Source organism: Physeter macrocephalus, chromosome 5, assembly GCF_002837175.3.
Source record: "Physeter macrocephalus isolate SW-GA chromosome 5, ASM283717v5, whole genome shotgun sequence".
Lineage (NCBI taxonomy): Eukaryota > Metazoa > Chordata > Mammalia > Artiodactyla > Physeteridae > Physeter > Physeter macrocephalus.
Window position 1 is genome coordinate 34,081,688 of NC_041218.1, and position 24,532 is coordinate 34,106,219.

The 24,532-nt window shown below is 40.7% G+C and overlaps 1 protein-coding gene across 4 annotated transcripts in view; it reads right to left on the reverse strand.

Moving 5' to 3' along the window:
* Positions 1 to 15,485, reverse strand: part of CAV1 (caveolin 1) — a 33,726-nt gene extending 18,241 nt beyond the window's left edge. Inside the window, exons 1-2 of one of the 4 annotated variants that reach the window (XM_007121580.4) lie at positions 15,375 to 15,479; positions 13,783 to 13,947 (exon numbers count right to left, since the gene is read on the reverse strand). In XM_007121580.4, the coding sequence (XP_007121642.1) occupies positions 13,783 to 13,947; positions 15,375 to 15,404 (195 nt within the window). In that variant the 5' untranslated portion in view covers positions 15,405 to 15,479. Of the gene's footprint in view, positions 1 to 13,782; positions 13,948 to 14,653; positions 14,756 to 15,374 lie in introns of those variants that run through there. The other 3 variants (XM_007121581.4, XM_024127253.2, XM_024127247.3) reach the window with 3 other exon arrangements.
* Between the last annotated feature and the right edge of the window lie 9,047 nt (positions 15,486 to 24,532).

Here is a 24,532-nt window from a genome sequence, read left to right on the forward strand (position 1 = left end):
CTAAAGGCAGTGTCATTTTATGTTCACTTTCAACTCTTCTAACAAACTGCCAGACAAAACAGTCCCTCCCCAGCCCTACCTGGGTGTTTCTCTTCATCTCTTATCTCCTTCCTTTTGCTCTTCCCTAGGATCTTTCCAGCATCTCTACCTCCCTCATAAGATCAAAACAGATCCTATATTTAATAAGTCTGACCAATAGCAAATAAAGTAGAGAATCTTGTCTGTGACATTTTTTTTTTTTTGGATTACATTCTCCTTTTGATTCCATTCATTGTGCTTCCTTTAAAATATCATTAAATTATTGAGATGTTTAATGTTCATAAACAATTGATAGGCTTAGTTTTGGTCCCCTATTGCTCAAGGGGTATGGAGCATGATGGATTCATTTAAGGGTGTGTTTACAATAGTGATTCTCACCCAGGAGAGCTTGGTCCCTTAGGGACTGTGGAATTATTACAAGCGGTTTCCATATCTGTTGTGTTTACCAAGCATCTTGATTTTCCACATCACAAGCTCCCACAGAAATGACAACCCTCTCCTGATATTTTCTTATTTTTCATATATTTACCTATTTGTTTCCCACTTAATAGCTATACCTTTTATTCCTAGTCTTTTAACATTATCTTACTTTGTATTGGTTTTTATCTTATTTTTATGGGCTATTTGTAATTTGCCAAAAATCACTTTGATGTTATTTTTATTATATATGTTAATAAGGTCATTGTAATTGGTGTCATTTGTAAGTTGAGAGTCCTCTTTAACTTGTTCATTCCAGTCATTGATAAAGTATTAAATGTTCTAGGACTGTGGTCTTGGCTGTATATTAGATATCAGTCACACCTAAAATTCACATTAAACATCATCACACTTTTTTAATGGCAACTTTTTAGTCCTACCTATGCTTAACTGAATAATGACCCTGATTTCCTAAACTTAGCTTATTGATGAGAAAACTCTTTGGGGTCAAATTGACACATCTTACTCTTATCCTTATTATAGTAAATCAACCTCCTATCACAGGAAATGATAGAAAGAAGCATATCTGGAAAAGGAGCTTACAGTCATTTCACTTGGCCCAGACATCAATAATGAAACAAATGATGTCTGACCCCTTCTAGAAACATTTAAGTGTTTTGCTTGTTTTTTGTTTATTCTTCTGAGAAGAGATCTGAGATCTCTGACAGACCACCTATGAAGTACAAAGAAACTTCTATGCTGTTGAAATAGTGGATACCACATCCCAGCTAGTAAAATCTCAGATCTCTCTGTACTTAATATCTAGAAGTACTAAAGCGAAAGAGAAGGAAGAAGAGGCTTGGGTTTCTCAAAGCTGTTGTCTCCTTTAGGCTTTGAGAAAGGTTTTAGATTTTTCTTCAGGACTGTCTCCGGACCTAGTCATTCCTCTGATGTTTGCATTTGTCCAAAGGTATATGGGGAGTCTGACAGGGAGTCCTTCTACCCCTCTCTTGGCAGGGGAGCTCTCATGTGGCCTGAGACCCAACTCTTAGCCTTCATACTTCTGGCCCCAGGGGGCAGTGCCAAGCAGCAGCAATGGCATCTCTTGGCATTCTAGGAATCTGCCTGCCCTGCCTGCCAGATACTTAGGAGATTAGCCTTATTCTGCAGGCCCTGGGAAGTCATCCAGGTGCCTCAGCCTGCTTATTGGAAGGCTCAGGAGAGATGTATCTGTGTCCTCTTCAAACTGGAGATGAAAAAATTCTAAATAATAAATTTATATACATATTAGAGCAAGTTGTCTCTTTACCTTAGTAAATAGAGGGAATGTTTTTGGATTTCTTTCTTAATTATTTGGATATGTTTTTCCTTATAAGGCTTTAAATGTGGCCACTGTAGAGAAAAGGAGCAAAAGAATACACTCAATGACATAATCCTACTGTCTTTTAGCTTACTGAAGACATTCAATTACTTAAAAAAGAAAATTCAGATTCTTTTCAGCAGATTCAATTTGGCATCCATTTTCTTTCTTTTTTTTTTTTAACTAAAGTACATGCATATTTTTATTTATTTGGTCTTTTTGCATGTCCACTTTTCCTCTAGACACGAAGTTTTGTTCTGTTTTGTTTTTTTAACATTTTTATGAGAGTATAATTGCTTTACAATGGTGTGTTAGTTTCTGCTTTATAAAGTGAATCAGTTATACATATATCCCCATCTCTCCTCCCTCTTGCATCTCCCTCCCTCCCACCCTCCCTATCCCACCCCTCTAGGTGGTCACAAACGACCGAGCTGATCTCCCTGTGCTATGCGACTGCTTCCCACTAGCTATCTATTTTACATTTGGTAGTGTATATATGTCCATATATACACTATCACTCTCTCACTTTGTCCCAGCTTACCCTTCCCCCTCCCCGTGTCCTCAAGTCCATTCTCTAGTAGGTCTGCGTCTTTATTCCCGTCTTGCCCCTAGGTTCATGGCCATTTTTTTAAAAGATTCCATATATATGTGTTAGCATACGGTATTTGTTTTTCTCTTTCTGCGGCATGTGGGATCTTCCCAGACAGGGGCACGAACCCATATCCCCTGCATCGGCAGGCAGACTCTCAACTACTGCGCCACCAGGGAAGCCCCTCAATTTCGTTTCTTTTTATGGCTGAGCAATACTCCCATTGTATATATGTGCCACATCTTCTTTATCAATTCATCTGTCGATGGACAGTTAGGTTGCTTCCATGTCCTGGCTATTGTAAATAGAGCTGCAATGAACATTGGGGTACATCACTCTTTTTGAATTATGGTTTTCTCTGGGTATATGACCAGTAGTGGGATTGCTGGGTTGTATGGTATTTCTATTATTAGTTTTTTAAGGAACCTCCATACTGTTCTCCATAGTGGCTTTATCAGTTTACATTCCCACCAACAGTGCAAGAGGGTTCCCTTTTCTCCACACCCTCTCCAGCATTTATTGTTTGTAGATTTTTTGATGATGTTGGCATCCATTTTCTGACAGCAGACTCGGTGTGGGGCCCTGGGTGGGCACTGGGCAGCCACAGTCCTGGGGCCACCAGGGGCCACTGTTCTGTCCTGAAGGACTTGCACACGATGTGGGAAGAGACGAGGGGAGAGAGGCATGGGGATAGAGAAGCAGAATGCTTAGAGGGCTTTGATACATGCTAAAATAGAAACAAAACCAGAATGTGGTGGGAGCCAAGAAAAGAGATGACCACTTCTGATGAGGGCAGTCAGGGAAGGCTGACAGAGGCCCAGATATCTGAGGTGAGCCTTGGTGGATGGCTGTGGTTCTGTCAGGCAGGCTCTGGTGCACAAGGATGCATGGCAGGCTCCATGCATGGTGCAGAGTAAGTGCTTTCTAAATATTTGCTGAATGGCCTTTCTAGGGAGCACCCATCTGAGAATGACTCTCATTCCTACCTTTATAACTAGAATAATAGGCTTACCCAAAATATTTTGGTGAACTGGTGGTTATTAACCATTTTAGACAAACAATTTCTCTCCCTACTAAAAAGCCTGACACTTAAGAACAAGTGAGAAAGAGGGCTCTGTTGATCTAACCAAAATAATTGGCAATGAAATCCAATGAATGCAGTTGCATTTCCTTGACACGTTTTGGTATGCCCACTTCCAGCTATATATTATTATTGCTAATATAGAAAAAAAACAGTGAGCCATGATTGATGGAACATTTTAATTGTTCTTCTGAGAGATTAATGGTACGTTGTAAAAATGCACTGTTCCTTACTTCTGGTATTTGTTTTTGAGAACAAATATGTAGTTATTAGGGAGGAAGTCTCATAGAAACTACTTTCAGGATTAAATAGGCATTTCTCCCACTAGCATAAAACTAGGATTTTTCTCAACTGTTTCCTATTTTTACAATGTATTGCTGTAATGGCACGAATATCTGTAGAAACTGAACAGGCAAATTGAGAACCTTAAATGAAGCTATTAGATGCAAAGTGCCTGTCAGGACCTGCTTCATTTTCTCACACCTAGCCCTCCCTGCACATCCAGGCAGGATCAGCTGCAGCCCAGTAGCTGTGGCCAACCTGGGCAGTCAGGGTGCTTTAAAGACTCAGGTAATTCAACACAAGCCAGCATTGCAGCTTGTCTAGTCCTGAGTGTGTGTTCCACTTCTAATCACTGGGGGGACACATCCCCACTTTGTACCCCACTTCTGTCTTTGGGATTTGACCCTCCCTGCCTTGTTGGGAGCTTACCTAGCTTGCATATTTCTTGAGGTGTGTGGGGTTTTATCTTGGTCTTTATGTTGGTCCTTCCTCCTCCTTTCCCAACTCACCTACCAGGATCTAAAGTCTGACCTTAGAACTGTAGGCCTGTCGCTCCCAAAACAGACCATGTCTGGAATCCCCCTGCCAAATGCTGCTCAGCCACTCTGAGAACACAGTCATGTCTTTCCTCACTATGGAGACACCACTGTCTGCTTGGATCATAATCTATTACAGAGAGGCACTGGAGCACAGTGGTTAAGAACCCTGGTCCTGGGGTCTAATTGTCTGGGTTCAAATTCTGAATGTACCATTTCCTACCTATGAAATCCTGAGCAAATGGTCAGGTCTGAATTTCCTTATCTGCCAGATGAGTATAACTGAAAATGATAGCACCTCCTCAAAGGGCTGTTGGAGGAGTAAGTAAAATAATCTGTGCCAGCAAGCTAGCCTGTAGAAAGTGCTGGAGGAAGCCTTCCATGTCCTGTTTCACTCCCACCTTCACATTTGGCATCCCTTGGTTTGCCCCGTTGCGCTGAAGTTAGCCCTTTCTGTTAGCAGAGGTCATACCTCATCAGGTCACTTCCTGGCCTAAAAACACCTCTGTGGGTTGCTGTGGCCTACAAAGGGGCAGGTGCTCTGGCTGGGCACAGAAGGTCATGCTGATCTGGCTCCTGCTTGTGTTCCTTGCTCTGGCTACACTGACCTGCCACTGGTGCCCAGAATGTGTTAGGTGCCCTCAGGTCTCTGTACCTTTGTTCCTGCCGCTCCCTCTGCTGGCATCCCTTTCCTGCCACACATGCCTAGTGCTCAGCTTTGGAGATTGTTGAGAACTCTGCTTTGTGTCCAACTATAGCACATCCCTAAGTTACAGTGACCTCACTCAGATTTATTTATATATTTGCTTTCCTGATAAACTCTTCGGGGCAGGAGCTGAGAGTTAATACTCAGTCAATGCCTGAACCTGATCGTGTCATCAGACATGACAGCACCGTGCAAAGCAATGGATGTGGGGGGCTCCTGGAGTTGGCACGTGCAAAGCCCAGTCCAGCACAGAGCAGGTGGCAGGGCAGGGAGAAGGGGCCTTGTTGTCCTTTCTTTGTCTTTGCTTTTTTCCTCCCAGTTTCCTACTTTCTCACTACTTGGGTTCAGAAATCAGAATCTTTTTCAGTTCTTCATTATAAATGAGAAACCGTAATTGTGTTTGATGCCTACATCAATGAGATGACCCGGTGTAATCTCTAGATGGAATTTACTTTTTACATAGAATCTATCAATGTCCATTTGTATTATAATGTCCTTGCTGGGCTCAAGAAAGGTTTAAATACTGAATGCACCTTAAAAAATTTTCACTTTTAAATTGCTATGAAATAATATATTAAGCACATACATACACCATCAAAACTTATTTAAGCCTTCTCAAAATTAAAAATGCCTGGCTCTTAATTACCTAAATAACTAACAGTGGCTAAAGGGAAGCTCAGTTGTGTATTTAGGAATATGTACTTCCCCTGCTATGAAATAATGACAAACAAGAGACATCTTCTCAAGGTTTAATAAAGAAAACAAAATGTATTTTATATCTAAAACATCAGCATAGGAGAGGCAGGAAATATGTATTCTGTGCAGGTGTAAATCTGTTCTACCAATTAAATTCCCTTGGTAGTTGCTCAGTACATGGATCATGCAGATTTCCTTTAAGACAAAATTAAAAACACTTCCCCACTCTAAACAATGGCTCATGTGAAAGCATGCCATTTTATGTTTCCTGGACTAACTGAAAAAAATTAAAACTATTTTAAACATTTTAATCTTTGATTGAGTAGTTGACAAAATATGTGATGGAAGGATGTCAGTTTCATTAACCCTGTGTTGCAGGGAAAGAAACTAAGGTCTGAGGGTAGAGTAGATTGGCACTTAAGAGCAACTCCTCCAAGTTATAGTACAGCTTGGTGGCCAATGAAAGATAGGAGAGAGGTGACACTGGAGACTGGAGAGAAAAGAAAAGCATGACATTCTTAAATGGAAATTTTGCCCATTTTGTTAAAAAAATAGTGCAAGTAGGGACTTTCAATGTATTTCAGGTACAGGAATCAGTGACAGGTCATTGCCAATTCATTCATGACCATATAAGTTTTCTTCCAAACTGGGAAAATTTTGAGAATGAAAGGGGCATTATTAATAATTAATTATAATTAACAATTAAAAATAATTAATAGTTATTCAGGATAACAATGGACCATTATTAACTTGTCTGCATGGGACAACCTAGAACATATGGCCACCCCACCCCTAGGTCACTCTGAGGCTCTAAGCTTGCAGCTGGCTGTAAGCCCAAGTGGCCTCAAGGGATGGAGGACCACTGAGCAAGGCTGATTTGGGAACCCTCTATGGTGTTTCAGAACTCCTTGGCAGAGTTTAAACTGGCCTAACATTCAACTGTTCTTCTGGCAGGAAGAACGTCTAGAATTACATAGTGTGACTGAACTGTTCTCTTAGGGTAGAACCATTCAAGTGTATATCTTTAAGCCAGCCTTGGGTACAATAATTTCTAAGCCTGACTTCACAATCTAGGGCGCTTAGAGGCCCTAGATTAGGCCCCATCCCTAGATACTCTAGTTTAGTAACTATGTAGTGGGCCCAGGCATCTGTATTTTTAAAAATTCCTGTGATGATTCTGATGCCCAGGTGAATATGAGACCCCTCTTGGGTTGGTAAAGAGGATATGAGGTTTTAAAAAGGTTGAGAATTTTAAATTTTCAATAGGAAGATTAAAAGTCAAGCACTAATATGGGAAGGGAGAATATTAGAGAAGAACTGAAATATTTTCTATAAGTTAATTATAATTTTTATAGGATCCAAACAGGGGCAAATTGTTTAAAAAATATATGTTCCTTTGGTGTTTTCCTAAATAAAAGTGGTACATTGGACTCTAAAAATATATGTATTACATATTTTATATATATATTATAAATATATGTTCCTTATTTTCCCCTAGCCTTACTTACTGGCTCAGGAACAATTCGAGGCATTATAGATGAGGCATGATTTAAACTATGCCCTAAAGATTTTAAGATTTTACCATACAGTAGAATTTGGTAAAGGAATTTCAGCAAAAGTTTTCAAAGGAAACTGCAATGAAGAGAGACAAGGAAGATAGTCATAAACTCTTTGTGGGCAGTGCTCATATCTATCTTTGTTCCATATTGTAGTGCACGGCACATAATCGATATATAATAATCATTTATTGAAAGGTGAATTGGTTTAGGAGGGGAATGCTATTATATGAGAATGACTCTCATTCTTTTCTTTATAGTTAAAGAAATTGAAGCATAGAAACATAAAATAGCTTGCTCAAAATATTTTTAAGGCTGGTGTTTATTAGCTTTGATTAGTTAAACAAGTTTGCTCTTTGTTTATGAGCTCCACTCTCAGGGACTGCTGAGGAAGAGAAATCTGTTGTCCTGACATCCTTCCCCCTCCTTCCTTGGTGTCCCACACTAATGGGACTAGACACTTTCTAGTTTTGCCCTTAGGTTGAAACCAAAACTGATCTGATTACTATGTGCATGCCTTTTCTTGATTTTTAAAGAAACAGAATTTTGTGTCTGTATATTTAAGAATCGTTAACATTCAAGTTTTAAAAAAGAAAGTTAACAAAAGTCACAAAAATTTCTTTTCTTGGCACAGTACTCTTTCTACTCTGTCCAGGTGCCTCTGAGCACCTGTGGTTAAGCATATTTCTAGGGCATAAGGGCTACATTTTTAGAAAACTTCTTTTAACAGAAGTATAGCATGCAAATCTTTTTATCCAGGGACTTAGTGTACAGTAACTTAGATAATATATATAGGGTCCAGAGAGTGGAAGAAGAGTGTGTGTTTCTTGGCCTAAACCATCTTTGTATGAAAATAGCAGCCCTACCCTTTTCCCGCTGCAAATCTGGCCAGGAGGATCATGAAAGGACCCAGGAGCCCAGTGCACACAGCCCTATTCTTCTAGGGATCAGCTCACTCTGGATATTTCATCATAGAGAACAATAACTCACGGTTAAAAGTAGGGCAAACTAAAAAGCAGTTTAATTTAGAATATGAGAGTGTCTTTTATTTTATGAACTTGAGTGGGCAGGATGCATAAGCAGGTGGTTTTTGAAATTATTGGACTTTCCAGATGCTGCTTACTATTGCAGCTGTTCTTACTTCAAACCCCTTTAAAAGGTAGCCAGCACTGCTGTCGATTGGAAGAATAACCCACATCATGAACTTTTTCATAATTCAAGAATATTTGGTGTATCTTATCTTAAATTTTAATAAATAATATGAAATTTTATTCAGTTAGAACCAAAGTTGAGCTTATTCTTCAATTTTTTTTGACCACAATTTGGAGGTGGAGAAAGAAAAAATACTTTCTTTTAATAAGCATTTAAAATATATGTCACTGTTGACTGAATTTGAGTGTTTCAGATGGTTATGAATGAATAATGTCCCCTATTTTAATATTGTTATTTGCTCAGTGATGTGAGAATAATTTCCCACCACACATGACCATAGTGCTCTTTTACAAGCTGGGGATTCTGAACTCCATGCATAATCTCATGTGTGGCAGAGTATCAGTCACCATCTTGTGAGGCTATCTCCTAAACAAACAAATAAGCAAAACCAATACCAATTCCAACAGAAGAGACTATTAACATGGTGCTGAGTGCTTTGGGCCAGTCTGACCTTTTAAATCTTATGCTTTGATTATATCAAGCAAACATGAAATTTAAAATCTCTGTTATATTGATATTAATTACTAATTGCTCTAGAATGCTTTATAGTTGAAAGGGATCATGGCGGCATTAGGCCATTATTTTGAAACCCAAACTGATTACCATGCGCATCCCTTTTCTTTCTTTTTTTTTTTTTAACATCTTTATTGGAGTATAATTGCTTTACAATGGTGTGTTAGTTTCTGCTTTACAACAAAGTAAGCATCCCTTTTCTTGACTGCTAAAGAAAATTTTGTATCTGTGTATATTTAAGAATCATTACATTCAAATTTTAGAAAAGAAAGTTACAAATGCGTATTTTTATTTTCAACAAAGATCTCCTCTCAGATGTTACTGATTTGTCTCAGAGCTGGGCTCAGAATCATCTCAGGTCATTTCTCCTCTCATGACAATAATCCATGAAAATCACATGATCTTATCTATTCATGCCTTATGATATAGTTCAAAATATCTGTTTTGGACACTAACCATGTGAAAACATGGATAGAAAATTTTAAACTTTTTTAACCCTTAAGTTTCTCTTAATGTTAAAAAAAGGAATTGGTGGTTAGGTAACCACTACATTTTCTTCCAATTCTAAAATTCTGACATTTTGCGCCTATATGGTTTTATCACCAGTGCCACCGCATACTGTTCTTCTCATTTCATGTCCAGACCATGATGCAATTACATCGTAACTGTTTGCTCCTCATCCAGACTGGCTACCTTTTATTACATCCTGTACCTTAACCAGTCATCTTCCAAAGAGCCCACCTTCATCATGTCATTCCAAGCTTGAAGTCTTCTTGGCTTCCCACTGCTGACATGATAAAGTTCAAATTTATCAGGAGTACTGGATTCAGGATTCTATCATCTGGCCATGATCAGTTGTTTCATCTCTATGACCTACCACTATGCCACATGAACTCTAATTTCAATCAAAATGGGCTGCTAAACCTTCCAGACTTATGCCCTGTGTGTGACATTCCCATCTCCATGCCTTGTCATTTAGAATGTCCTCGTGTACTTCTCTCAGCTATTTGCATTCCATCTGTCGATTATGACCCAACTCACATTGCACCTCCTTCATGCCCTTCTCCATTAAACTATCTATAGTGCATCCTTCTCTCACCGTAATGCCCTATCCAAGTAAGGTCTCCCTAACACTTAATATCAGTACCATTCACTTTCAAAAAAACTTTATTGAGGAATAATTGACAAATATAATACTTAAAGTGTACAACATGATGACTTGATATACATCCATATTGTAAATGATTACCAAGATGAAGATAATTAATGATTCACTTTTAAATAAACTTTTTATTATGCAATATTCAATACTACTTTTGATTTATTATAGTATATATTTGGTATATTTCCAAAATGATAATGAGAAACCTTACAATAGAGACTGCATAAAAAAGCATGCCAGTTGAAAAAGAAAGTGAAAATTCAAACCCATATGTGAGAGAGAATAAGTAACATGGATTAATGAAACTTAAAAATCTAGTTATATGTTTCCTGGCAAATAAAAAGAGGACCAATTAGATAGCATTTGGAAGTGACTTACTGTCGTGATATTTTGTGTGTGTGTGTGTGTGTGTGTGTGTGTGTGTGTATGTATGTATGTGTGTGTGTATTTTTAATCTGTATTCATCTTGTCCTCAGTAACTCTAATCTTTGTGATTTCTAGCACTTATTTTAGGAATTACACTTTGTAGTACGTAGCACAGTGTCTAGTCTAGCATATGATGAGTTTAACAAATTGATGGCTAATGTGATATCAGAATCATAAATTTGAAGCCATTTTCTTTATTAGAAAATCAAAATAGTACATAATAAACATATGAATGAAATGTGAGCATAAGAAAACATAGAAATCTCAGAGGGAGAATGGACAGTCTGAAGGTATGATCATTTTAATTAGAAGAAATTTTAAAAAGCGTTCATAACTTACTCTTTTTTTTGATAAATGTCTATACAGACATCTCATAATATGGTGTAGCAAACCTTTAGTGAAATAAGAAACCAACTTTATTGGAACTAAATTGTTCAGTCTAATTTATGTCATTATCACTAGTGGAATAGGTGATAAAACTCTACCTTCTTGAAGTATAAATTCACAGCACATCCATTTTCTGAGTTTTCTTCCCTACCCTAAATAGCTGTTTTATGGGACTAAAAGGATACTGTGCAGATACACTATGCTGCTCCTCACACTGTACATCAGTGTTTCATTTCTTCTCCATCTATAAGATTCTAAACTTGGTATGGGGACATTTTTAATATATAGAGAATGAACACTCTAGTCCAATGCTGTCCAATAGTAATTTCCATGAAGGTGGAAGTGTTCTAAATCTGTGCTGTCCAATACGGTAGCTACTAGCCTTAAGTGTTGAGAACTCAAAATGTAGCTAGTGTGACCAAAGACTGTATTTTAAATTGTATTTAATGTTAATTACTTGGAATTTAAATGGAAATAGCCAAAAGTGGCTAGTGACTGTAGAATCGGACAGAATTGGCAGCTTTTACAGAGCTGCTTGCTTTTAGAACAGACCTTTTCTTACCTGATTTGGTAACTCTAACAGTAGATTCAGTTGGCCACCGTTTCTTTATTATCATGTGAAGTTTTAAGCTACCATGCATTAAGAGTGAAGCTTTGGGTGTCTTTATTATTTTAAGAAGTCTATGTAATCAAAAGTAAAATTTAGAGAAATTTATTATTTACTGTCTCAGTAACACGGAGAGGATCATCACTGTTTCTAACATTACATTTGTGCTTGGATTCAAAGAAAAAAAAAATTATAAAATAGGAGTCTCCATTGGGTGTAGGCCCCCTTTCCTGGCCCTACTGGCAGATGTACTCTTTGCATCTCCCTTTGCAGGGCATTCTCTGAAGGCCTCTTTAAGCAAGACATCTGAGTAAGCGGGCCTACCAAATTCTTCTCGAGGTAGATTTTTCTGTTTGATTGCCTTGTTTTGCTCACAGTTCTATGAGCAAGTGGGTGGGGTTTGCTTTCTCTAGGCCAGCAGAAGCTTGTTCTAACTCTTCCTTTTAATTTCTTTAATATGAGGATCCCCACACTTGCTCTTTGAAATGCTATTTTGTAAACTATTTCCACTTCAAGTATGTTATGCCTTTTTTCCATTTGTGTTGAAGTCTCTTTTCCCAGTGGGGCCTTTCTTTCTCAACTTAGTCATGCTATGTGTGGAGACCCACATCTACACTGCTGGCTTCTCTGACTCATCCTGGGAGGTTCATTTGCTTCAGGAATCCCACTCAACACTGCAGTGGAACAACAGGGAGGCTCTAATGAAGCTAGGCCCTTCTGAAATCTGCATCTTTTCCTGGCACTTTTCCTTCTTGTCCAAAGCTACATGAGAAGGGAAACAAGCAAAAATGCCCTTTCCTCCTTTAAGGCAATGTTTTTAGTAAATAGTTTTTAGCAATTCTAATTTCCAGTTTATAAGCTATTTTTGTTATTGCTGCTGCTTTTAAATATTCCATAATCTGGCTAGTAGAAAAGCCTGCTAAGTCTCCAATTTTCCTTTTTCCTCCACCAGCAAGCCAAGAGAGTCAATCCTGACAGTTACATTTTCCTTCCAGTTGCAGATTAAATTGTTCCCCTTTTTGAAATATATTATTCATAAATGTGAAGTCTCTGAACTATGGCCCCTCCCATCCTGGATAGGAGGCTGGGTGGGTGGAAACTGCTCATCCACCCCATTGGCTGCTCTGGGGGTCTTCACACTTTAATCTTCCAGGCCAGGAATTTCCTAGGTCATCCCCCTTCCTGAAAGAAAACCCTCTGCCAAGGATGGCTCAGGCCTATGATTTCCCAATCAAGATGGGTTTAAGCAACAAATTCCTCTGATGAGATTTGTTCAAAGGGTCAAAGTTGAGTAACAATCATAATCAAAAAGTGACCACCCTGTCAGATCTAAGTTTAGCCAATACCCATTCAGTTAACCTATTTTTAATCTCACCAAGCACATCCTTAAAGTATGAAAAGGAACTCCAACCTGAATGTCCCGTTAGCTCAGGGAAGGCTTACCCAAGCAGTCACTAAAGAAGCAACTTTCCACACCTAACTAGAGGTCTAAAGGAGAAATCAAAAGACACATATTATTTTGGTTGTGTAAATATGCATAGCTGTGTACAACAAGCGCCATGTTTTTCCAGTTAAATACCCTTCATATAAATATTTGATTCTATTCTGTGTATATATGTGTGTGTATATATACATATATATATACACACACATATATATATTTCATCTTTAGTCAGAAGCATTTCTACCTACTTTGTTATTTTTAAGAAAATCACTTCAGGTTATCTTAATTTTAGCTGAGGGAACCTGCTCACTTAGTATTCCGGTTGTCACCTTTGGCACAAGACCTTACCAAATGATCTCACTGCTTAATTCTATATACAGTGGAGCGCCACCCTTCACTTAGACTTTCAACCTGAAAACGGAAAAAGGGTGACCTGCAGCGCAAACATCTCACCCTCTCAAGGAGTGCGGGGCTGTCTCTTGCTGAGATCCAGAGGTTCATTTGCCAGGAGAAGGGTGCAGTTAAATGAACTCCTACAAAACTCAAGTTAGCTAAATTCCAGCTGAACTAACTGGCAGGAGTGAGGAGGGGAGATGTGACATTTCTGACGACCGCGGGAGTTCCCGCACATCAAGCCCAGAAAATGGTGAGTGTGTGGCAAAGACAAGGGAAAGATACACAGGCTGCTGGCCAGACAGAGGAGAGCTGTCCCGGACCTCTCAGTGTCTTCTCTGGGCACATCCCTTCCTTGCTGGCCGCCTCACCTTACCTTGACCACGTCGTCGTTGAGATGCTTGGGGTCGCGGTTGACCAGGTCGATCTCCTTGGTGTGCACGTCGTACACTTGCTTCTCGTTCATCTCTTCTGCCATGGCCTTGTTGTTGGGCTTGTAGATGTTGCCCTGTTCCCGGATGGGAACAGTGTAGAGATGTCCCTGCGGAGGGCGGACGGCCAGGAGGGGGAGGGTGGCACCGGCGGTGGGAAGAAAATTTCAAAAAGAAAAACCGGCGATCAGAAAAGTCAGCCTAGTAGCGCGGCAAACCTCGAGGCTCAAAATCGAACTAACCGCTTCGGAAGCGGTGGCTCCGCGCACAGTAAACTCCTTGGCGCCGCAAGCTTTTTAAGAGGATCGAGGAGAGGACACCACACCCCTCGGTACCAGGCAGGGAGCTCCTGCCTCCCCCTCCCGCCACCGCCAGGGGTCAGGGCAGACCCCGCCGTGCGGTCCGCCCCGGCCTCAGCCCTGCGCACGCCCTGCCCGCGGCACCCCGCGGAGACCCCCGCAGGGGAGAGGACCAGACTTCTGACTTTTCTCCAGCCCCTCTCTCCGCCACGCCACCCTCTACCCGAGCTCTTCACCTGTTCCCGTCCCTGGCCTCCATTTCCCTTCTCTCCATAATCCTTTCTAGCTTCCACCTTAAGACCCAGCGGGAACCGCCCCCCGACCCATGGAGTGTCCCCGTTTTCGTTCTTTCCTAGCCGAGTATCCTTCGCACCTGCCCGCGTCCCCTACCCTCCCTTTGCAGTCCCTGTTCCTGCGCAGCTCCCACCACTCCCCTGGTGCTCACAATCCCGCATCCCCCATCTTTGGGTCGAGCCAAGTGTCAGACCCTCCTAAACTCTCTAGAACGGTATCTAACCTGCACAACCCCCCGACCCACCCTCGGGTCACTCCCAGGCTGCCGGCCGGTCGCTGAACGGCGGCTGAGTTTGGGAAAACGAGGTCTCCACACCCAGACGGAGACTGAGCGCCGGGAGGTGGTTGGAGGGGGTGGGGGGAAGTGGTAGTTAGGGGGAGGGGAGGTCCGCTCCTCTCCAAACACCCCTGCCAGGCGCCGAGATGCAGGAAGAGTTCTTGAGGTGGCCCAAGAGCTTTGGAAAGTGCAAACAAGACGCGCGCTGTCGCCCCGGCCAGCCGGTTCAGGCGCCTGGCGGGGAGTCGGGGGGACTGTCCCCAAGACTGCGAGCGAATGAGCTCCCACCCTCTGCTCTGGCTCTCTGCCTCCCAGCAGACTGGGGCCGGACCGTGGGGGTCCCACAATAAGGCAGTGCCGCTGAGCCATTCAGAAACGCGCCTTCGGTCTGGCAGACACAATCTGAGGACCCCGACGACCCCCTTTTCCGCGATCCTCTAGCTTAGGGGCTCCCTTGGCCCCCTTCCTAACAGGAAAACATAAAACATTCCTGCCTCCTCTTCACCTCCCCGCCCAGGCCCATTCCTCAGCAATGCCAGGGGAGAGGAGTGCTCCGACGTCGAGAGAGGGCCGAGGCAAGCAAAGCAGTCGGAATATTTGGAGTGCGAGATAGCAGAAGCAGCACTTATTGCGCGCCGCGATCCCGGAGCACACCCACGGAGCCTACCTCTGAGTCTACGTATTTGCCCCCCGACATTCTGGCCTGTGGCTGGATGAAGGCTCTGAGGAGATTTCCCTGGGCTGTGATTTAAGGGAACTGAGGAAGGAAGATCTTGTATTGTATGGGGGGTGGGGGGAGGCTCTGGCGGAGGGGGCGGCTGTGGCTGGGAGGGAGCCTCCTGGCTCTCCGCCAAGGGTTTGTTCTGCTCGCGGTTGGCCGGGATGTGCGCTGCGCCGGGTCTAGACACATCCCCAAGGTTTTGGCAGCAGAGGGCGGGGAGCGCTCGCAGGGAATAAAGAGCAATGAGAAAGCGTTTTCACCGGCTGGGCTGCTTGGGCAGATATTTTAAACCTGGGGCAACATTTTTCCAAGTATAAGCCACTGAGAGGCGTCGGGGGTGGGGTGGGGTGGGGGGGGGGCAGGGAGCTAATGTTTTCGCAGTGCATCATCCCAGCAGGGGTGGGGAGTGGAGGAAGTCGACTGCCTGCAGAGATGCCCAGTATGGGCAACCGAGCTTCAGAAAGAATTCTGCCCTGTTCTAAGCCTTTTCTTCTCATCGCCCACGTTCCATCGCTGCTTAAGACACAACTATCTCCCTGTTTCAGAGGAAGGGATGAAAAATGACCCGGAACCTTTAGGTGCATTTCACATCTAAACACAAGGAAGGAATCTGTGTGGGTGCGTGTGTGGTGTGCTTTTGGTGACACTGGTTTACATCTAGTCTATGTGGATGGAAACTTGGAGAGCAGGCATGCAAAATTTAACGTTTACCAACCGCTTCTGAAATGTCTCTCAAAAGCTTTGAAATAAGAAATAAAAATGTTTAACTTTTCTATTAATTTATTACTTTTTTTCCCCTGGAACAAAGGAAACAGGTGATGCCATATTTACAAAATACATAAAATATTTACAATTGTACAAGTATTTAATTGGAGTTTCAAGTTTACCAGAGAAGATTCTTTTTTTTTTTAAGTGCTTGGCTGTGAGATAGAGGAGGCTTAGTTTTTCTAGTAATTGATTCAAATTTTTTTTTTTTTTGCGGTACGCGGGCCTCTCACTGTTGTGGCCTCTCCCGTTGCGGAGCACAGGCTCCGGACGCACATGCTCAGCGGCCATGGCTCACGGGCCCAGCCGCTCGGCGGCATGTGGGATCTTCCCGGACCGGGGCACGAACCCGTGTCCCTTGCATCGGCAGGCGGATTCTCAACCACTGCGCCACCAGGGAAGCCCTGATTCGAATGTTTTAAAAAGTTGTTAGCAATGAAAATATTTTATCTGTTCCTAAATCAGGGTTTTCTTTACCTTATTATAAAGTGGCACAAGATGAATTGAGCAATAATCAGTCATTTTACTTTGGGGCAGTAATAAGGAAATTCACTATCCAAAAATGGAAAGGACATTTTGCATTATGTTCCACATGCGATTGAAAGTCAAATTATGACTTGAAATGAAAAAGCTGGGACTATACCTGAAAGAGCACAGGGTACATTAAAAATACTGGCAGTCTAGAAAAGGGAAAATAGGGATGGACACAAAAGGAGGAGGAGAAAGGGAAATAGAGGATGGAACTCCTAGAGTTGATTATCAAGGTGGAGAGAAGACATAAACATATAAAAGAGAATGACAAAGCACAGGGTTTTGTTATTGTTGATAGCAGAAAGGCAATACAGTTTTTGAAGAAAAGATCAATTTCTACTAGATGGCAGGGAAAATGTCACAAATGTTGGCATGACTTTAATTATGCTGACTAGTCATTGTTAGAATACTAAGATCTTCCCAAAGTTGGGTTTTCTTAATTTTACTTCTGCCAAATTCCATTTCTGAATGCTTTGAGCAGATTACATGTTAACAAACATGATATTCTAGAAGAGAGAGGTGTCAGGGTCAGTGTGTTGTGTAGTGCCTAGTCTACCTCTAATGATTGTGAAGATTGCTATTCCTCTAACTCCTCCTTCATAAAAATGTTGGCTGCAAAGCAGTTGAGTTTTGTTCTATGGAAATATGTGGAAGCTGTTTCCCATCTTTTGTTATTCAGTCTTCAACTGCAATGAGTAATCTTGACTGTGAAAAAAGTCAACAGGAACAGGGAGAGAGCATGTCCTGCATTCCAGCAAGGAATGGACTTTGGGGAGGCCTATGAGTGAATGCTTAATTAGCACTCAAAGGAGGGAAAGCAGCCTCCCTGGGGAAGTCCACCCCAAAGTCAGCACAGCACATGGAATCATAATGATCAGTGAAGCGTTGTCAATGGCAAAATGAATTCCTAATGAGAAGAAAAACCACAAACTCTTCATTAACCTGCCCCAACAAGAAGCTGGCACCAAAGAGAAACAGATCATATTCTGGTTATAATAGCTGATTGGGATAATTGGCTCCATCCAACTTTATGAGATACAAAGAAAAGATGAAGTAGAACACTGTTAGCAGAGATTGGAAATGAATAGATGATGTAAAAAATATATATTTTTTTCTTTGATACCCACAGAGATAACTTTAGGCTTAGAGGCAAGTTAATAACTTCTCCAAATCATTTACTAAAAAAAAAAAAAAAAAAATGGGTAAATGGCAACTCATTTGCCCTCTCCTTTTTTTTTTTTTAGGAAGCAGCCTTAAAGGTCAGCTCATGCATTATATGTTACTATATAGAGAGCTGAAAGGACACAGATCATCAAACCAGCCATCTTCGAAATAAGGAAACTGAAGTTTAAATACATGAAAATGATGTGTTCTTAAGGAGTTTTGTGGGGGAGTTAAACATTTTAAAATTCATAAATAACTATAGCACCTGTTAACAACTTACGGGGTGTGGGATTCTTAAGTAGTGTTATGAGGACGGCTGTGGCAATACTGTGACGTTTGTTGCCTTTTGTGTACTCTCGTCTCTTTCTGTAGGCCCCCTATCCCCTGAGGACAGCTTCCTCTTCCCATCCCTTCCACCCTAGGTCCTCTTCATACTCTCAGCCGGCTTCATCTAATTCCCACTCCAGGATTAGGAGTCTAAGGTTTGACCACTTATAATGATATGAAGGTTTAAAAAAGCAGTCATCTTTCCAAGATTTCTCAACACTCAGAAGCTTGATACTGCCCAAATGTGCCTTTGTTGATGAGTTCAAAAAAGGGAGTATAGCTTGGATTATAATAAGGATTATCACTAGGTGTGATATAAAAACAATTTAATAACTAGTATGGCAGAGCCACCAAGCAGTCATTCTAGGCTTGAGTCACAGCTCTGGAGCTGTGCCTTAGTGTCCTGCCGGCTAGCTGCTGGCTTATTGGGAGTTGGGGGCCCTTGGGAGAAGGACAAGAGGGGAGGGAGTACATTTTAGAGCAGTGACTATTTATACACAAGTACATAAATGGCAATATTTTTACAATCTGTGTTTCAGCTGAGTATTTACCCTGTTTTCACCATCACCACCTCTCATACCTTCCCCTATTCACCCCCATACCCCAGATCCCATTCAGGCCTTCTTCCCATACCTGCCATACCTTCTTCCATACCTTCCATCTTATACATGGAAAGAAATGGCTTTCTAGAAGAAGACTTTGCCTCAGGACCCAGTCCCTTCCTATCCCTGTTCTGGTTTGAAGGCCTCACTGGAATCTTCCTCAGTTTGAAGAATTCATTGGTCTTTCCATTTTGACTCTCTTAAATGATTTTTTTCTATTTATTTTCTTAAAAAAAAAAAAGGACAACTATTTCTACATCTTAAAAATCTGGTCAAGATGGCTGAAAAAGTATTCTTTTTATACTGTTTCTTTAAATTAGCTTTACTTTTTTTATTTGTAAAATGATAAATATAGTTGACGTCTACCCAGGAGGGGTGCTGTGAACATTCAATGAAGTAATGCATTTAAACCACTGAGGATACTGCCTAAATCAAAACAGATGCTAGGGTTAAGGAGACAAATTTCAGTCCACAGATTCAGAATTGGAATAAATGTATTTTCTTTTACAGTATTTTTATTGTAAAATAGTTCAACCATCTAAGATATACCAAATAGTGTAATGAACACTCATCATAAACCTGATCAAATAATTTTGTTTTGCCTGGTTTGCTTCAGATTTTTAAAGTGGAAAACAGATATTATTCAAGTCCCCTGTGAGGTATAACTTTCTCTTTTATTAATAACTGAACTTAATTTCTTTTACAAACCCCATTCCTTCAGGTGGCAGAAACTTCACCTCAATCAAGTCCTAGTTTCTTTCATTTTGTTAAGGTTGTATTGCATCTAAATTCCAGGGGCTTATTGCCAAGGAATCTCAGGGTGGGTCTGTGGAGGAGAGTCTCTTCCTTAGTTGTACGTCTTGGATCTGCTGATAGGTACATATACTGTCTGTCATTGGTCCGTTCAGGATGCTGCTTTAATGTCCTCATGCTGATTCAATATGACTCGTAGGGCTAGAGACACCTTTTGCTACCTCTGTCCTTTTCTTGGGGCTCTGTGCAAGTCTGATGAATCTGGGTGGGCAGGCCTGATGCAGCATCACGGAGCCTCCTATGGTAAATGTGGTGTAGAGAACAGAATAAATGCCCTACCACCGTGCAGAGGAACTCTAGAGGGTTGCTATCTCTACAGGCCCTACTCTGAAGCAGGAGGAACAAGTACCTCTGCTCTTAGATCCTCCTTTATCTGGGTTCATGCTAGGGATGCACATGTGTCAAAAATTACTTTGCTTATTTTCCTAATTTCGTCTCCCTTGAGCAGGAAGCCTTGCTCATATATCACTCAATTTCTTTAATGCCCTGAATTCCCCCAGGACCAAGGCTTTTGGAATCAAGAGAAGCCTTATCTCTGCTTTTTCGTTGTAATAATCCTTCCCTAGGTATGGTGGGAGGTGAGGTAGGGGAAGGCTCCATGGGCATCCAGAAAAGAACATCAGTAAACATTTCAAAAGTGTCATCGTTCACTAGTTCTCCCCTTTCCCTTGGAGGGGGAATTAGATGAAGCTAGTCAAAAGGTACAAACTTCCAGTTATAAGAGTAAGAGAGATGTAATGTGTGAGTGATAAACATAATTAACGCTGCTGTATGTTATATATGAAAATTGTTAAAAGAGTAAATCTTGAGTTCTCATCACAAGGAAAAACCTTTTTTTCCTATTTCTTTAATTTTATATCTATAGTAAATGATGAATGTTCACTGAACTTATTGGGATAATTATTTCATAATGTATGTATCATCATGCTATATACCCTAAACTTATGTAGTGCTGTATATCGATTGTATCTCAAACTGGAAGAAAACATAATCCTGGTAAGATTTTGCTGGTGACATATAAGCTCTATCTGGTCTTTCTGAATTATAACAAACCCTCAAATTCAAATTCCAAATATGTAACTTTAGAACCTCTGCCAACATTTATATTTCATTGATAGCCTTATTTTAAGGCTTCTATCCTTCTAATTAGCTCAAAATATTGATGGTGGAATAATATCTTTAGCCTTTAGCTTTTACTGTATCAGTTTAGTATATAATTTTCCTGTCAAATCTTTGTTATTCAAGACCAAATCAGTGTGACTGGTTATTCAGTATTATTGAAATAAGTTTAATTCTTTTAAAAAAAATTTATTTATTTATTTATTTTTGGCTGTGTTGGGTCCTCGTTTCTGTGCGAGGGCTTTCTCTAGTTGTGGCAAGCGGGGGCCACTCTTCATCGCGGTGCGTGGGCCTCTCACTATTGCGGCCTCTCTTGTTGCGGAGCACAGGCTCCAGACACGCAGGCTCAGTAGTTGTGGCTCACGGGCCCAGTTGCTCCGCGGCATGTGGGATCTTCCCAGACCAGGGCTCGAACCCGTGTCCCCTGCATCGGCAGGCGGACTCTCAACCACTGCGCCACCAGGGAAGCCTTGAAATAAGTTTAATTCTTGGGAAAAGTTTTGAGTAGGAAATCTTGTGTAGAAAAGTACAATTCTTGTCTGTGGCCTAACTAAAATTGGTAAAAATATAGTCGTAAGTACTAAATCAGTACAGATGACTATGTCTGAATTCACAACAGCTAATTAAAAGCAAAAGATGCAGTGAACTGGTTCTTTCTTTGTCGTCATATATCTAACACATATTTTAAAATTGAATTTTAGGGTGTATCAATTATTGCTACAATAATTCAGCGCAAATAAAGTACTACAAAGCTCAGTCGTTCTAAAGAACAACCATTTATTTTCACGGATTCATGGGTTGACTTGGCGGGGGCTCAGCTGGTCTAGGCTGGGGTGTCTGGGGCAGCTCTGCTTCTCACGGCAGGCCTGTGACTGGCTCTGCTCCATATGTCTCTCACCCTCCTTGGATCAGCAAGCTAGTTAGGGCAGGTTCTTCTTATGCTCCAAGGAGTAGCAGAGGCACAAGAGACAAGATAAAATATGCAAGACTTCTAGAAGCCTACACTTGGAAATGACATACTGACACTTCTGTCCTGTTCTGTTGGCCAAGGCAAGTCATATGACTCAGCCCAAAGTCAAGGGACTGACAAGTAAATCCCACCAAGATGAGGCCAAGGTGAGGGTGTGAATGCAGCAAGATGTGAGAAGCCCAAATCTACATCACCTGTGTGTGGTCGTTAGCGACTGGCTTTCCATTTTTCAAGTTTTAATCTAATTTCTGCGATATACCCTTTGCTATCTTTTATTTCATTCTCAGAAAGCTTTACATATGTTTAAAAAATCTTTCTATTAAACAGTTGGTAACAGCAATAACTAAATCTCTTAATCTTACATTAAATGCAAATTTTCTATATGAAGGTTCTCAAATACGATGCTTGACAGAGGGCCTCAGATCAAGGGGCCCAGCAGGTCACAAAATACATTCTCTTGGCTTTAAGCAGAATATGATTTTCAAAGCAGCTGACAATCTACCTTACTTTCAAAAATTAGGCCATCTTATTGTCATCGTCATTATTATTGTTCTGGATTTAGAACTCAATATGATGAAACTTGTGATTTTTCTTTGAAAATGCAGCGAAATTTTGTCTCTAAGAGTAGGTATTCAAAATTTACAGACTTCCTTTTTCTTTTATATGTAAATTTTTCCTTGAGTTTTCCCCCATAAATTACATTAAAAACAAAATCATAATACAATCTGATTTGTCAGCATACAAGTAAATCTAAATATTGAAAAAATGCTAAATGTAAGCAAACACAAATCACATTGAGTTCTTTCTTATTTGTGCTAAAATTCCAGGTTCAATTCATCATTTCATCATGATACCATATAAGAAATCAAACTAACTGCTGTGAAATTGGGGGATCTGCCTACCTTGACTATTTTAATAACTGGATAATAGCCCTACCAAAATAATTGTTCCAGCATTTATTAAAGAGAGGAAGTCTTAGTCCAAACACTGATATAATCAAGGAATAATATGTTCAGCAAGTGTGAAAAGAGAGGTAAAAATATCAATATTTGGCTCATTTTTTTTTTTACTTAGGTAGATTTATATCAATAATAAAAGTAATGCTAAGTACAGTCCTAGCTAATCCAAGATTGAAAATGTTTAATATGAGTCTCGGGCATAGCAATTTTTCAGAAAAATTGGTGTCAAGTGGTGAGCCAGATTGCTATATTGCATCTAGTTGAGAGAAGCAGAATTTTAGATATGTGGACAATGACTACATTTCCTCCTATTCAAGTGAAACAAAATTCTAATCACCCTTTATAAATATGGAAACTCCATAAATCTTACTCAAAGTGTGACTAACTCTCAGAAAACCTAATAGGACAACAAAATGTAATATAATATATATCTGAGATAAATGGCATTTTATAGTATACTAGTAGAGTGTTTAAACAGCCTACAAGTAAATCTAAATTTAGAACGTCACATATTTTATTTTAACAAATAATTAATTTAAAAATTCTATTTTTATGAAATGATAAAGAATAAAAATGGTAGTAGTCCCTGAATACTACCATGAATTTATAAGGAGATATGCACTGTAAAACTTTCATATTTTTCTAAAGTTAATGTAAATATTTGGGAGGAGTCCTTTACAAAAGCCCTTTGTTTTGTAACCAACCCATCTGGCTTTGTCAGAGCTCCATTATTTAACAAAGGAAACTCTCTTTCCTTTTGGCCCTTTCCCCAGTAAATAAAGTATTTACCAGGAGTTGCTTTTACCTGGGGGAAATTTATGTGTACAACCACTCCCTTTGAGGCAACAATGCTTAATCATAAAATATTTCACTCTTCAAAAGTATATATCAGTTCATATTGACCATTTATTAAGTGGTCTGGTGTTTATAGAGAACTTTACTTTCTTATAATTATATATTGAGTATATTGAAGGTTTTTTTTTTTTTTTAACCAATTCCAGGGAAAATTTTGGTCTGTAACATCAGCTTTTGTACATACTGGAGGATGGGTTTAATTAGGCACTGCTGGCTTTGCTGTCAATCAGTTCAGCTTACTTCAGAGGGAATGTGAATGTGTTTTAAAGCTAGCATGGGGGATTATAGTTATGGGACAGACTGTAGAATCTTTTTTTTTTCTTTTTTCTTTTTTGATTGTGTTGGGTCTTCATTACCGTGCACGGGCTTCTCATTGTGGTGGCTTCTCTTGCTGAGGAGCACAGGCTCTAGGCCCGGGGGCTTCAGTAGTTGTGGCTCTGGGGCATGTGGGATCTTCCTGGATGAGGGCTCGAATCAGCGTTCCCTGAATTGGCAGGCAGATTCTTAACCACTGCGCCACCAAGTAAGCCCTGGAATCTTTTCAGAGGGTCAAATAATCTCTCTTTCAGTTTCTTCTTTTCTCTGTCTTTAGCTACTTCATCTTCACTTCTCTCCATGTCTTACTCAAGCTAATTACTAGGGCCTTGCTACCCAAAGGAACCTGCAGTATCACCAGCAGCATCAGCTGGGAGCCTGTTATGAACCAGAATCTCAGGTCCAATCCCAGATTTATTGAATCAGAATCTGCATTTTAACAAGATCGCCAGGTTATTCGTATGCACATTAAACTTTGAAAAGCAGCGTTCTAGGGGAAACTTGAAAATGCTTATTCTCTGAAGGTGTTAAGGAGGTGTTAGGCAGAAGCTGGGCAGGGAGGTTCTCGAGGGTGAGTGTGCACGCACGAGGGCAGGCCAATGAAGCCCGTGGCCCTGGCACATGATCCCAGACTGGCTCCGTTGCTTGGTGGCTCAGTCTGTATGTCCCTCAGTGGGTGCCATC